We start from the raw sequence: 15,234 nt of genomic DNA, 5'->3' as shown, positions 1-15,234 counted from the left end.
GTCTTATATCTTAACCTCATTTAGGTTTTTATATCTTTGGCTATATTTTAAAACCAAATATTTGAGTAAATCTTTATCTTTTTGTTATCAACGAGCATCTTGCGTAACGTTGGGTAATGATATGTCTATTCTTCCCATCTGATATAGTGTAAGTCTGTTTAATAATTCATACTTTTTAATAGGATTTTGTTTTTAAAAATGGAAAGGTGCAGCTTTTCTGTTTCCTAACTACCAGGGAGCGGAAGTTCAAGTTGGAAAGTAAAGAAGAAGGGGCTAACTTTCATTTAGCACAGTAAAATGCTAGCAGCAGGCCCGACTGAGAACAAACCTCTCAAATTCACACGTTTTGTCAATTATTTGCCACATTAAAGGTATAGTGGAGAATTTTCGCACATTTTTAAAAAGACCTGCCCTCTCCACTTAAAAAAAAGGAACATGCACAACCCTGTACCCGCTCCCAAGAGGGAACGTCTATTATACGTGTGCGAGAGCATGTACAAGCCAATTTCCCCTCGTGCAAGCTCTGTTTAAAAGTTTGTTTTCGCATCGCTCATACAGTACAAGCTTACTTTCCAAAAGATTTGCAATTTTTCCACTATGTCAGACTCACCACCGGTAAGTAAAAATGGGGACGAGAATGATTGACAACTAGGAGGACAAATTATTTTGATGATCCACCGAGAAAAAGAACATCCTCCACTATACCTTTAAGGCCTGAACACACTGGCTGTGTACAACTTTTTAATCTCCGATCCGATTTTTTTATTTATAGTGAGGCTCCATCTGCGCAGGGTGGGCAGATTTTTTTTCTTCTTTTCACTTCTGTCTCTGTGCCACACACACATTTAAACAATTTCCCACATCTGACTTGGACAGATTATGAAAAGTTCTTAAAATGAATAAAAAAAAAATAAAAATCGACGGATAAAGACCCCCAGTCTATTTTAGCTGGACTATGCAGCAGGTCAGCAGCAGTTTCATGGATCTAGTCGGTAGAGGAATGCGACTGCAAAAAGGAAACGCATCCACTTTGGGGAAAACACAAAATCAAATCAAGAGTCACTTTTCAGAGTCGCACATCGCGTGTATAGCAAGTGGGACCAACCCGTGCAAAGAAAGAATACTTTATCTCAAGAGGACAGAAAATGGATAAAGTAGTGATCCTCTTTGAGCCTCACAAAAACGAGTGACAGAAAGTGCAATTTATCAATCTCCTCGAAAATAAACCTAACTCCAGGAGGAGAAACAGACATAGTAAAATAGTGTTCCTCTTTGAGCCTCACAAAAAACAAAATAACGAGAGGCAGATGAAAAAGGTAAGCGAGACGTATCTCTTTCACCTCTTAAAGAAAAAAAAGAAAGTAAAACTTCGATTGCCTTTCCAGATCTCTTTCTGAGTCATCTCTCACTGCTGCAGTCAGCATATAAACCGTCCCACATATTTTATTAATATTTTTTCTTTTCTTTAGACATAGATTTCATTATGTTTTTAATATCGACATATGAACATTCTCTATCTGATCTAGTTTGAGACGCTGCACAGACTCGCTTTGTTTTATCGAATGTGCCAGTGTTTTTTTTATTTTATTTTTTTATAACTTCATTATCTGTCCAAGTCAAATGTGGGAAACTGTTTAAATTTGTGTGTTACACAGACAGAAGTTTAAAAAAAATCTGCACCGATCTGCCCACCCTGCCAAGCCGGAGCCAGTGTGACTTGGAAAAAAAATTGAATCAGAGATTAAAAAGTCGTGCTTCTGTCCCTACTCTTGGGGTCATATGTAGAGCTCCCCCTACAGGTTTAGTGGGGTGCAGTTCAGCAGATACCAGAACCTTATAGCCTGGTGCAGCTTTTATATGTACTCCAGCTTCTAAAAAAAAATGTTACGCGTGCAGCTTCTAGTTAGGTCTCTCTATAGTCCAGAAAATATGGTAAATCACTTGTTTGTAGCAGTTAATTCATTTAAAGTCCCTTTAATGACATCCATGTTTAGAATAAAGGAATAAACATCTAACCAGAAATGTATAGGGCTGCATTATATTATCATATCAGATATTATATAGTAATTCAGTTATACATTTTTATTGTTGTTTCTGTTAACCACTTCTTTACCTTCAGAAACTTTTCAGTTGTAATAAATATCCAGTCACCAAATACTTGGTACTCAAATAATTGGTGGTTATCAGTTACTGCTGTCTGGGTAGTTCTCTATGATATGCATATTCTGTAGAGTAATATAGGAAAAAAAATACATTTACTATATGCACGCAGATATTCATAATAATATTATGCATGTTTCCTCTCCTACAAATATTTTCTTAAATGATAAATTCAATTTGCTAGTTATTTAGATTTCTTTATTCCATAACTCAATTGTACTTTTTTTTTCTTTTTTTATTCAAACAAGAGCTTTCCTGTATGAGTTAAAATGAACTGTCATTTTTTTCTTGTAACTTTAGTATTCTTCATCTTTAAAATATATTTACTTGCTCATTGACTTTAATCTTGTTTCAGTGACTTGGTGATATATTTAATCTATTTTATGTTATGTGTAATCTTCTATTACTGCAGCTACAATGAATGAGCTCATTATGGATCCTCTTTTATTTGTCTTCCTGTAGAAAAATTCATCCCAAAACTCTGAGAGTTTCCTCTTGGGCCATCAGGTCAACTCATGCAGCAGGATTGCTCCAGCAAATAATAAAGTCACCACAAAAGACACTTGTGGGCAATCATTACATGTGTTAGGACTGGAACAAAGCTCTGTTTATGCTGCTGAGGAAAACCATCAAGCATCCTGCAGCACAGAGAGAATCAGTTCTAATGAAACCAAACCACCACCAAATGTTGACCCGGAGGTTTTTAAGCTCCTTCCAGAAGAAATCCAGAAGGAAATTTTGTCTCCTTCTTATTTTAAATCCCAGCCAAGCCCCTCAGCGTCTGAGACCCACCACATGTCAACAAACAAGCCTCAAGAAAAAGATTTACCAATGAAAGTGAAGTCATCTAGTATGAATCCGCCTTGGCCGGCGGGAGTACATGTAAATCACGGAGAAAACGTCACGGAGAACTTATCGCTCCCCCAGTCATCTGACTGTAACTTCCCGGGAAATGTAGACCCCAAAGTGTTTTCTGAACTTCCTTCAGAAGTTCAGAAGGAGCTCCTGGCTGAGTGGAAGCAGCAGAAGCCAATTTTGAAAACTCCTTCTTCAAGAAAACCAGGAAAAGCCTCGACCTCCAAAGGCAAAGATAGAAAGGCTGAAGGGAGAGCCAGTCAGTCCAATAATCTGTTCAAGTATTTCAAACCTGGTTAGAGGGGGAAAAAAAGGATCTTATTTTTCTAAATGTTTGCTCTGTACGATTTTGTTCACAATTATGGGATAAATTAACAAGACTGTTTCTGTCTGTTCTTTAATAAAGCTGCCTTTCAGTGTCGCCACATTGAATTACACATGGTATAATGGGGCCTGTTGGACGGAAGTTTAATAAAAAATGTAATTTTGATAACACCAAGTGGAGTTAAACTTGTTTTTGTTGTTATTGCAGTATTAAGTGGGGCACGTTCCTTGCTTGTTATTTCTCTGCAGAACATTATCAAAGACAAACAAGTTTTCAGAGAGCTTTTCATGCCTGCCCTCCCCTCCTTCATAAGAAAAGCTCAGCTTTGCCTGGATCTCTGAGGCCTGAAACTCCTCCCTGGATCACATGTGAGATGGGGGGGGCTCAGAGTCTGCAATGTGCAGTCGCTTTATGAGAGCCATTATTTTCAATTCATAAAGATTGGAAGGGCTTCTAATGGATGGATGGGATTTCTACAGATAGATCGGTAAGATTCCCCTAACATTTGATGATGCAGGCTATTTAAGGACACACCATTTGTTCATTTAGATGCTCCTGGTCAATTTTACAGCAGAGCGCTTATAAAGTACTCAACTTCTCAAAACAATGTGCCTTGTTGCAGCTCAGTTATTGACAGTTAATCATTTTAAATCCAATTCAAGGGCCAGTAAGTCAGTGTCACGTCTGATAACAATGACCTCATACAGCTCTGAGATGTCTGTGGTTTCTGAAGTCAGTGAAAGGGAGTCCTATTTTCCACAGCGAATTCAGGGAAAACTCTAGAGAGACATTTGACTGCTCATGTGGAATCCAGCTCCAGTCATGTGCTAGTCCTTCCTTGGTCAGGGGGTTATTACGTACTGTTAAGCCTCTGTGATGGTCATGCCGCTTCAGTCCAAAAATACTGCAGCTAAGATGGTAGAATTTAACTCGCCTGGTCAGAATTTACTTAGAATCACTCTAATACCAACTCTACTGTCTACTATCCCATGAAAACATGCAGAATCTTTTGCAGGTTCAGTAAAACTGCACCATGGTCGACTGCGACTACGATTATCTGATCAAGCTGCTGGCCCTCGGGGACTCAGGTGTGGGAAAGACCACCTTCCTTTACAGGTACACGGAGAGGACGTTCAACAGGAAGTTCACTACAACAGTGGGAATTGACTTCAGGGAGAAGAGAGTGGTGAGCAGCTGAAGATGAAACTTGTTCCTTAATAAAGTATTTCCACAATGTATTCAAGTTGAAGTGAAAATCGACAGTGCATGCACTCTACAAACTATTTGAAACATTCATGCAGAAGGTAGTTTGAAGTGTCCCTTATGGTTGAAACATGTAGTTCCTCAGCTTTACCTGTTTTCAACAAAATGCTCAGAATAAAACGGCTCAGAATAAATTACTAAATATAAATGTGGAAGGTTTTTCTATTAATTATACCACAATCAACCCTAGAATTTCTTCATGTTAAATATATCAAACATTTTCCACAAGTGGTTCACCTGTTACTTACTGACTTATTTCTAAAATTGACCCAATGTAAGGATAAGCCTGAGTTTATTGTTGATGACAACATAGAACAGAGGTGGAAAGACCAGATCTCATTCTTGGGAACTGTTTGTTTGGGTGAGTTCTCTGGTGATGTCAGGAGTACTCAGTCAATTTGGTCACGTGATAGAAAAAATGTTTTGTTTCGTGTCTGTAGTGTAAGTATAATCAGAGGTGTTACAATAATGTATCTTAACAACAAAGTTCACATAGATGGAGAGATAAGGAGGCTCAAAAAAGGAGCCTTGAGGAACTATTGGCCATCATTCTTTTTTATTCTGACTAAGCAAATAGGTGCAACCCTCTCATTTAATAACTTTAGTATGGGCAACTATGTTTCAGTTTGTTTCAAAAGTGTCAAATTATTTGAATGCATCAAAGCAGAGAAAATATTGAAGGGATTGCAGAAACTACAAAAATTGGGTAAAAAATACAATATTTAAAACTGAAAGGCTAGTTAGGACCCATTGTCTGGAAGGAACAAATATATAGATAGACAAGATATCAACATACTATAATTTGTAGCGATTATTAAATAAAATGGTCAAATAATTTCTGTTTGTGCGTCGTAAAAAATCTGGACTTTTCCAGTTGGATGATGCTCTGGTTTGGTTCAGGTGTACACAGGAACTGGTGCAGATGGGACCAGTGAGAGAAACTTTAGAGTCCACCTTCAGCTCTGGGACACAGCTGGTCAAGAGAGGTAATGTGGACATTTTTACCATCTTTCAATCCGCACTATCGCAAGATTATCTTTCCCAGCTTGTCTAAAAATCGATTTATTCCCAGGTTCCGCAGCCTCACAACAGCTTTTTTCCGAGATGCAATGGGCTTCCTGTTGATGTTCGACTTGACCAATCAGCAAAGTTTCCTTAACGTTAGGAACTGGATGAGTAAGTGGCTTCTTGTTGTTTTAAAGCCTGACTGATTAATAGTTTCATCCTGATTGTAACAACTTCCCCTGCGTTTGTGCAGGTCAGCTTCAGGCCAACGCATACTGTGATAACCCAGATGTGGTGCTGGTGGGCACAAAGGCAGACCTCAAAGACACGAGGAATGTTAACGCCAGACAGGCCAGAGAATTAGCAGACAGATATGGGTGGGTGGAAACAGTTCAGTCTTTGCCTAAAAGGAAAGATGTGCTTTTATTTATTGAAAGGATTTTCTTCCTATGTCTAAATTGTTCCTACTACTCCCACTTTACCACCTGTTGGTTAAATCATACTTTTACTGCTAGTTTTGAGGTAAGGACTAAATCATCTTTAAAGACTTTATAACAAGATGAGGGGAAATTAGTGCCCAGGACCTGAAGAGCTTTATCTACACAGATCAATAGTTTACTATAATTTAATATACAAACAAGAATAAAATAAAAGCAATACATTTCTAAGATAAGGCAGGCTTGGTCAAAGCTGAACAAGAGCTTTAGCTGTACTTTAGACAAACTCCCTGATTATTTCCTAACAACAGATCACTGGGAACAAAGCTTTTAATAACACTTTCCAGTATATATATATATAAACTCAAAAAGAAACTTAAACATAACAAAAAAGTCCACAAAGGGCAGAATCATGGCAATAGTCGGTGGGAGATTCCATTACATACAAGAGATCATGAATCCAGCAAACAGCTTCTAGGTGCCAAACCAACCTGTTATTAACTGTCTGGAGGCATCCAGACCAAAACATGAAGATGGTTCATCCTCCTCAGACCTCAGTCAGCCAAAGAGCAAGAATGATCAGTTTAAGATTACTTCTTTACTGTGGTTTATTTTTACGGGTTATTTCAAAAGAATTTAGTGAGTGTAACTTCAGACAGAGCTTAATGCCAAAGCAAAAAAAAAAAAGATCTAAAATATAGAACCAAACTAATCTAAGCAATGCAAAGCAAAATACAATAACTTACCTCCCCATCCAAAACAGGAGAAAACTAAATGAAACTAAACAGGTTGCTCATACCTACAAGCTCCTCTAAGTGATTTCAGACTGGTTGAGATGAGCAGAAGATGAACGCCAATGTCAAGCAGTAAGGTAAATACTGTAGGCTGGTTCGATCAAAATTAGAAATCAGATGACATAAGATCATGTGTAAGGAATAAAACAAGTCTAAAGAAAGACAATATCTGAAAGTCATATTTTAACAAATAAGGAAATTCTCCATCCCTCAGCTGATCAACCTTTTTGATTTAAAAATTAGATGTTCTACATATTTTGATTAAAATCATATAATTTTAAAAACAAAAGTAACAAACAAACAGAGGTAAAAAAAAGATGTAAATATTTGTACATCTCTGTAACTGGTTGCATCATGCTATACGACATTTGTGTTTGATTCCTAAAACATTCCCGTGTTTCCATCAGCGTCCCCTACTTTGAGACGAGTGCTGTGACGGGAGTTAACGTGGATTTGGCAGTGACCTCCCTGCTGAACCTGGTGATGGAGAGGATGGAGCAGAGCACATACGGGGCCCACAGCTCCGAACCAAACGGCAGCCCCACCACCAGCCATGAGGCAGAGGAGGCTCCCATTCGGAGGTGGTGCTCCTGTTAATGTCCCCAGCACCAGCTTTGTGGGATGAACAGACTTTAAAAGCCAAACATAGACTGATCGACTCTTTTACACTTCTGGTTCGGAGATCACTACATTTATTTCTGATTTTTTTGCAAAAATAAAGTTTAGTTTAATTTCGTTTTCTCTCTCTGAGACTATGGTAATATCATGAAACAGATATCTTATCTCTTTAAAAATGTTAAAAGCACCTATGATTTTAAAATAAGTAAAACTATCTATTCAGCGGTGCAAAATTGATCAGGCCTAACAACTTTAACAAAACGAGAACACATTTTATAGAATCTCCTTTATTTTCTCTTGTGTCAAAATAAAATAAACAGCTTTTTGGTCAGTTTGTGCTTCTTGATTGTTGAAAAATATAAATGCAATAAAAAAGAGAAAAAAATGCATTTTTATGAAACAGTACGAGTAGACTTCCCCATCAGCTGAACTTATTTGGAAATAATTTTAGGAATGAAAGAATAAAAAAAGTATAAAGTTAATCATTGCAGAGAAACAAATCTTTTTGATTAATTCTGGTGGTCATTTTTTTTTTATACAAAGTTGTTAGAAGTATTAATACTATTATACTCACAATGAAAGTTTCTTAAATGTATTTTCTAACTGAATTTATCCTCATTGAACTTTAACACATATTTTATCTATATAGCGTATTAACTGTTGGTTTAAAACCAATATGTATGAAAAATAGGACCCTGTGTTTAAATGAGATGCTTAGTTTAAATCATGTAAAGAAAACAAGTAAAGATGAAGACAAACTGTAAATTAAATTAAAGTTGACCATTACTAAGAAAGTGGAAGGAAACTATGGACAAAGAGGATCAAGTCTCTGTCTTTGTTCCTTGTTGATATTTATATTGCCATGACAATCTATTATAGCCTAACATTACATCTGGCACTTACTTTCTTCTTCAAAATCAGCTGACCTGTTTCCATAACAATAAATAACATGCTGTGTATCTACAGCGACTGTTTTGATGATGATCAAAAGCCTTCCTTTTTGTTTTCTGCTTCCTCATTTGTTTGGGTGGTTGTCTGAGCTGCTTTAAAGTTAAAGAATAAAATCTTATATCCTTTATTTGGTGAAAAGAAAAGTAACATATTATCTGTTTGTTATCAGATACATTAGTGTGTGAATGTGTGCATGAATGGGTGAATGACTGAATGTAGTGGAAAGCAATGGAGTCCCCTGACTGAAATAAGGCGCCATAAAAGCAGAGACCATTTACAATATATTGGGGGGAAAAAAAGCTAATGAAATATCTAAAAAGTTAATAATAAAATTTAAATGAATGTTTACCGTTATGTCCTGCTGGCGACCTGTCCAGGGTGTACCACGCCTTTCGCCCGTAGACAGCTGGTAGGCACCAGCACCCCTCGCGACCCCGCTTGGGATAAGCGTAATGGAAAATGGATGAATGTTTACCGTAATGTAAACATCAATCTTTAGTTTTAAAACAGTCTTTTAGAAAACAATGTATAATTTTCTAAATCATAAATGAGGCTTTAAGATTTATTTTCATTCAGTATACAAAGATCAGGATTGTTGAACCATAAACTGAATTTTATTGATAAAAAATCTCAAAATTCATTACAGATGACTATTGCTCTACGATCATCTTAGAGAAAAGTTTTTTTTGTAGTTTTTTTAGTTAGTATTGTTGTTATTCACATACATGATGGATTTAAATGTGAAGGGAGCATTTTAAAATAGATTTAAGCCAATATAACCAAATCTGCAGAAATATTGTGGTTAGTGTGAGGAATTTATGCAGGAGTCTAAGCACTTTTGGCACTCAATTTTTTATTTGTGATTCTTGTTATAATAGTTTATTTTCATTCCCTGTTTTTTGATTATTTAAAATGTATAGCAGTTTGGCACTAAGGTGTTATTTCAAATATTCGACCCAACTTGATTCATTCTCCAAATTCTTATGTTTACCCTAATTCAGGCCTTCTGGTTTTTTATTAGAATATTTATCAGTATATAAGGCAACATCACAATCCCAGTGAAAGCTTTAGCCTTTCTTTACATTACCCTATTGTATATTTAAATCTCATAATACTACCAAACCTTATTGGGCAATAGCTGCATTAGACTGTCCAAACATTTAGAGTTTTTGAGAAGCCAAAAGCTTTTATTAAGTAATGATAATTATTTCAATGTTTTATTTCATAAATATATCTGTGTTTTTAAAATTGATTCAACGTTAGTAGCAGATTAACAAAAGGTTGGAGGGACAAAAAAAGGTTTTGCTAAAAAAATTCAACTTTTCATATCATTCTTCAAACACAGGTTAAATCATATTGCATTAAGTCTGGATATCAGCACATTGGCTCATAGTACATTTATAAATAAAAGCAGAAAGCAGTTTATGAAATTGTTTTGTTTGCTATATCTATAATATAACTGTAATGAAAATTGGATCCAGATGATGGCAGCAGTGCAACAGCTGAATTTCAGTTGGATTTTAAAATACCAGAAAAGTTAAAGAAAGATAGTAGAACATGTCATAGAGGATTTTCAATTCAATTCAGTTTATTTATATAACGCAAATTCACAATACATGTCATCTCAAGGCACTTTACAGTTCAACCAGATCATACAGTCAAATTGATTAAAAGTTTTCTATCAAAGGAAAACCAGTTGATGGTATCGACTCATTGACTCGAAGGCAATCCCTCACAGTAAAAGCAGATGTTACATAATCAACACGGTAATCGGTTCTTGCATAACAGAGTTTTTGCTCTGTTCAAGTTTTTCATTTTGGGTCTTTATATGAAGCAAAGTAGAAACCCTAACCCTAAGGTTTAGGAACTCCCTAATAGAGATGTTCTGATATTATTATTTTTTTATCTCCCGTTACGATTACAGTGCTTGTGCTGTTAGTATTGCCCAATACCGGGTACGGATATCAGTATGTTACAAAAAAATATGTATAATCATACTATGCCTGCATGACTGTGACATGATTATCATTGTGGTAAGGCCTGGCGGAGGTTAAACCCTTGAATGGAAGCATGAATGAATACAGCAAATTTAAGCCATTTATTTTTTAAATAGAAATGTAGAAAAAAACCGAAGTAGAGGAGCAGCAAGCTCCATCTCTGACAGGTGTCGAATGGTGAGCTCTTCATCTGTCTACAATAAAAGGCAGCAGGAAGCAGTACGGTGCCACTGTTTTAAGAGTGGTAAAGAAGACTGTGTCAGAACTAATGGAAATAACAAGTAAATAGAGACATTTGAATTGAGAAAGCTTCCTGGAGAGGAAGCGAAACCTTGGAGCCTTGGAAACCAAATGTTTTTAAACGTTATGGAATGACTATGACCTGGATGACATGGAATCTTCATCAGCAAACCAGTAAATAGATTCCTGTTTTAATTCCTATTTTATATTGCATAATATTGGATCAGTGCCTGGACTCCAATACTTGCCCACTCTGATGCCAGAATTTTTGGCAGTAACTGAGACATTTCCGATGCTGATATCGAAATAACTCTTCAGAAGTTAAAGACTACTTTCAGTTATGGGAATTTTCTTTTTTTTTTTCATTCATCTTGTGGATTGGAGATTGGGTAATATAAGTCATTAAATTAGTTTACAAATGTGAAATATAATCAAACCAAACCAAAGCTTCTTAATAAATGGAGAGAAAGGATTTTCCAACTGCTTTAATCACAGTCTAGACTCAAACCATTGTGTCCTGCTCAGCATCTGTGCCGTACTGTAGCTGTTTAACACTACATCCCTGACAGTTTCCCTTGCACATTAAAAGGGAGTCCAGCACAGATAACTTTTGTCTTTGCTCTATTATATATGCAAACCGTGCCTGAACTCAAATGTATTAATTTTTTAAAATCTTAGGTCAAATGTGCAACAGACCCAGCAAACTGTTGGTTTACAGAGTGATTCGCTGCAACAAACAAATATCCAGGGATTTACCAGAGAACTTTTTCTTACTACTCCTGCTTTGTGAAATTGAGCCCTGCAGGCTGGTTGATTTTGGCTACGTCACCCTGTAGGTGTGATTTGTTGATACCAACCTTAGATTTTTTATTTTTTTGAGGCTTATTGAAATCGACTGTAACTACATGCTCATTAAGGAGGAGCAAATGCTACAAGTCTGTGACCTCATGTAATATGCTGGGTGTCCTTTGATATTTTTTTCCTATTCTAATTTTAAACATAATTAAACACAGTTAATTGTGTCTTTATTTCTTTAAACAAACAAGAGGAATGCAACAAAATAGTAGATAGATAATATTTAGGAATTGGGTTCAAATAACATCAGAGATTTAACAGATCTGTTTGATTAATTTAAATATCATGGGATTGAATCAGGGCTGGACTGGGACAAACTTTTTACCATTTGAGCAGAGACAGGCCCACCTGATATTGATGAAATGACAGTTAAACCTACCAAGGTCAAAATGATAAATTTCACTGTATGATTTGGTTAAGTTGTCTCTGTAAAGTGTTGTGAATTGGTGCTACGGTATATAAATAAACAAAATTTAATTTATTAGTAATTTATTTAATTTTTTTTATAAAATAGTAATTTATTTTATTTTTTCAGTTACATACGTTTCTGATACAGATACTGGAAACAGTTTTTAACTTTAACAATGTTATTGCCCTGTTGGACTTACATGTAAGCAAACAATAGAATGCATTACTTAAAATACAATTTCAAAATAGAGAAAAATAAAAGTAATTATAACCTCAAAATACAAAATAATACAAATTACAATACAATTCAAAAATAACTGCAAAGCTGCTCCTTGTGTAGGAACCAATGTAGTTCTGATTGTAAACTATGTCAGTTTGTTGTCTTTCTTCGGGTTATGAGTATCTTGTTCTGAGTATTTCTTAAAAGTAAACGGAAGTTCTCACCTCATGGACATTTCTAACCAGTAGCTCTACAGTGAACCCAGAAGTCTGACGTACAGGTATAGTGAAAGTAAAATCGTGCTCTTTTGCAGAATATTTTTTTTTCATTTCAACAACAAACTGAAATAGCATTCTGTAATACTCTGTGCTACTCAGGGTTAACATAAATTATTTTAGTTTACATATCTCAGCTGTGTCTCCGAATTTACAGTACATTCGTATTCCAGCATAGAGCGGCTGAGTGAAGGTGGTCTGCACTCTGTGGAGCAGAGTCATGTTCTCAGAGACGTTGTAAAACGACAGAGTACCTGCTCGTTGATTTACATACACCCCAATTCTGGAAAATTTAGAACCAGGGATGAGAGTTTGGATTTTGTTGTGCAAAAAAATGTTTTTGTTTAAGCTACTAAATAAAGCCCAGGACTTGTCATTAGCTCCAAACTCAGTGTCTGCTTTATAGACCTCCTTATAAGCGACTGCCACATAGCCTCCCAGTCCGCCCAGCTTCACCTCCCAGTAACAGCGCCCAGTTAGACTCTGTCTACTAAGGATCTGGAATGGTACAGAGAACCTCTCTGGATGATCAGGAGAAGTCTGAGACATTAATGTTATTCTTCGATTCCCCTCATCTAACAGCAGCTGTTTGTGAGCTGTTTTTGGATCAAGGGAGATTTTCTTTGTAAACTTTAAGAATCCAGATCTTTTCTTGGGGTCTGGTTCTGGTTCTGACAGTAAAACATCCACTTCAGTAACTCTCAATGAGATGTCTGCCCATTTCCTCCTTAGGGTGTCCTGAAATTGATCTCCCAGCTCTGAGACAGCTGCTATCACATCTTTAAAGTACCTCGGATGACAAACTTTGATGGTGGAGGAGTAGTCAGGCTCACTGAGAGATGACAGTGAGGAAAAGTTCAGAAAAAAATGGTTATGATCCTCTGTCTGTGAGAGATGCTGCAGCTCAAAATCTTTCTTCTTCAGCTCACAGATCTCCTGCTCCAGCTTCTCCTGAAGATCTTTAACCCTGCTCACTTCTAAATCCTGCTGGGATCGGATCTGCTGGCTCAGTTCAAAACTCCTTTGCTGAAGGAGATATATTACCTCAGTGAATATTGTCTTATTTACCTGGACCGCTTTTTCAGCAGAGACAATTATGGCCTCCATCTCCTGTTGAAGCAACTTAAAATCTTTCTCTCGTTCCTTAATCTTCTGCTGGATCTCTTCTCTTCTCACCTCCAGCTTCTTCTGCTTCTCCATCCTCTCTGCTTCACCTGAGACGATGTCATGACCTTTATGTTCATCCACAGTGCAGACGTAACAGATGCTCCGCTGATCAGTGCGACAGAACATCTTCATCACCTCGTCGTGGCGTGAGCAGATGTTCTCATGGAATTGAAAGGATGGATCCACCAGCTGGTGCTTCTTTAACCGAGCCACATCATAATGAGGCTGGAGGTGATTCTCACAGTAAGACAACAAACACATCAAACAGGACTTTATGGCTTTTAACCCTCTTCCAGGGCAGATATCACAGGCAGTGTCATTGAGTCCGGCGTAGCTTTGATCAGTAGGAGCAGCTCTAATTGCAATCATCTTCATCTGCTCAGTTAAAGCTTCCAGCATGATGTTTTTCACCAGGGTAGGTCTCGGTTTGAAGGTCTGGCTGCACTGAGGACAGCTGTGGACTCCTTTCTCATCCTCTTCATCCCAAAAGTTTTCAATACACTTCATGCAGTAGCTGTGTCCACAGAGAATGGTGACTGGATCCCTTAGCAAATCCAGACAGATTGAACAGGAGAAACTCTCCCGGTCCAGCTCAGCTCCTTTCTGTGCCATTTCTCCTTATAATGAAAAAGTTTCACTTCGTGAAAAAATATTTAACCCTCCTGATCTCTGCTCCTCCCCTTATTGGTTATTATTAAACGATTGAGAAGGAAGTCAAGTTTTCTCTTGTCTGAGGCACTTTAGGTTTCACTTTCTGGCAAATAAAAACCAACTGAGCTTATGTTTACATGGCATGTGGTTGTTCTGTTATTTTATGTCTTATTTATAAAGAATCACATAAAATCATTACTGCTAAGAGCAGGGGCGATGGACAGTTCCAGAGAGCTATGGCTCTGGGTGAGTTTGACAACTCTATTAAAAAGATATCTAGGATTATTCTTATTCTCCTCTTATAATGATGAGCAATATGCTGCTCATGCTTTACATAGGGTCATCTTATATTACAGTAAACTGTTTTTCCATACTACTGTAAGTATGATTCCCGTAGGCATGTAGAATGCAATTTTCTCTCCAGTTTCCCAGGATTTTCCTTGAAGGTGTCATAATCTGGTGGATAGCAGTGTTGGTTTCTTGCAGGAGCGCTTTGGGAGGAGGAGCTGTGTGCTGGCAGCTGGGCCACCTGATCCAGCTCTGCTCATTATCAGCTGGAGATTTAAGGAGCAGATTGACCACATCTCCTTGCAAAATAGTCAATCATTCTGCATTGAACACATGTATCTCCCTGTGCAAAAACCTAGCAAATCTTTTTTTGATCTCCTCGAGTTGACTCTTGTCTCTCTGCTCCACCCCATTTTAAAGAACTCCACAGTGAATCTGATCCACCTGCCTGCCTCCTCTTTACCAGCAATCCTCCAAGCACTCACTAGGTCCAGATAAAGGTAGCCTGACTTGGATCTCTTCCCCTCATCCCCCTTGGACGCCACCCCGCACCCCGGACGAACTCCCACGGCCCTCAAAAAGCGTCATTCATCCTCTCACTATCAAACTACCTTGGATTCAGCTGACTTCTGCCTCATCTCCAGACACTGTCTGTCCTCCACGGCTCTCAGCGAACAATCAAGCTAGTTTGTAAACTCACTTTGCTGCTCAAATAAAGAAACCAT

The 15,234-nt window shown here is 37.3% G+C and overlaps 3 protein-coding genes across 4 annotated transcripts in view; 2 read left to right on the top strand and 1 right to left on the bottom strand.

Annotated features, from left to right (window-relative positions):
* The window catches only part of poli (polymerase (DNA directed) iota), an 8,897-nt gene extending 5,396 nt beyond the window's left edge, over positions 1–3,501 (top strand). The window contains exon 9 of the mRNA XM_015375373.1: positions 2,623–3,501. Within this exon, the coding sequence (XP_015230859.1) occupies positions 2,623–3,315 (693 nt within the window). The 3' untranslated portion in view covers positions 3,316–3,501. The remainder of the gene's footprint in view (positions 1–2,622) is intronic.
* A 217-nt stretch (positions 3,502–3,718) lies between these two features.
* On the top strand, positions 3,719–7,894 carry LOC107085183 (ras-related protein Rab-27B-like). 2 transcript variants are annotated; one of them, XM_015375385.1, is made up of 6 exons: positions 3,719–3,827; positions 4,356–4,526; positions 5,504–5,589; positions 5,676–5,779; positions 5,862–5,985; positions 7,247–7,889. In XM_015375385.1, the coding sequence occupies exons 2-6, from the start codon at positions 4,374–4,376 to the stop codon at positions 7,434–7,436; spliced, it is 657 nt and encodes a 218-aa protein (XP_015230871.1). In that variant the 5' UTR covers positions 3,719–3,827; positions 4,356–4,373; the 3' UTR covers positions 7,437–7,889. The 2 variants fall into 2 exon arrangements, with proteins under 2 accessions (XP_015230871.1, XP_015230872.1); XM_015375386.1 differs by having other exon boundaries at positions 3,744–3,827; positions 4,346–4,526; positions 7,247–7,894.
* A 4,623-nt stretch (positions 7,895–12,517) lies between these two features.
* On the bottom strand, positions 12,518–14,182 carry LOC107085192 (tripartite motif-containing protein 16-like). The gene has a single exon (XM_015375395.1). It carries the CDS (start codon positions 14,180–14,182, stop codon positions 12,518–12,520), a length of 1,665 nt encoding a protein of 554 aa, XP_015230881.1.
* Between the last annotated feature and the right edge of the window lie 1,052 nt (positions 14,183–15,234).

The sequence above is a fragment of the Cyprinodon variegatus genome, unplaced genomic scaffold, assembly GCF_000732505.1.
Source record: "Cyprinodon variegatus isolate N-32 unplaced genomic scaffold, C_variegatus-1.0 Scaffold118, whole genome shotgun sequence".
Classification (NCBI taxonomy): Eukaryota; Metazoa; Chordata; class Actinopteri; order Cyprinodontiformes; family Cyprinodontidae; genus Cyprinodon; species Cyprinodon variegatus.
Note: the sequence above shows the minus strand (reverse complement) of the source record. Positions and strands in the feature narration are given on the sequence as shown.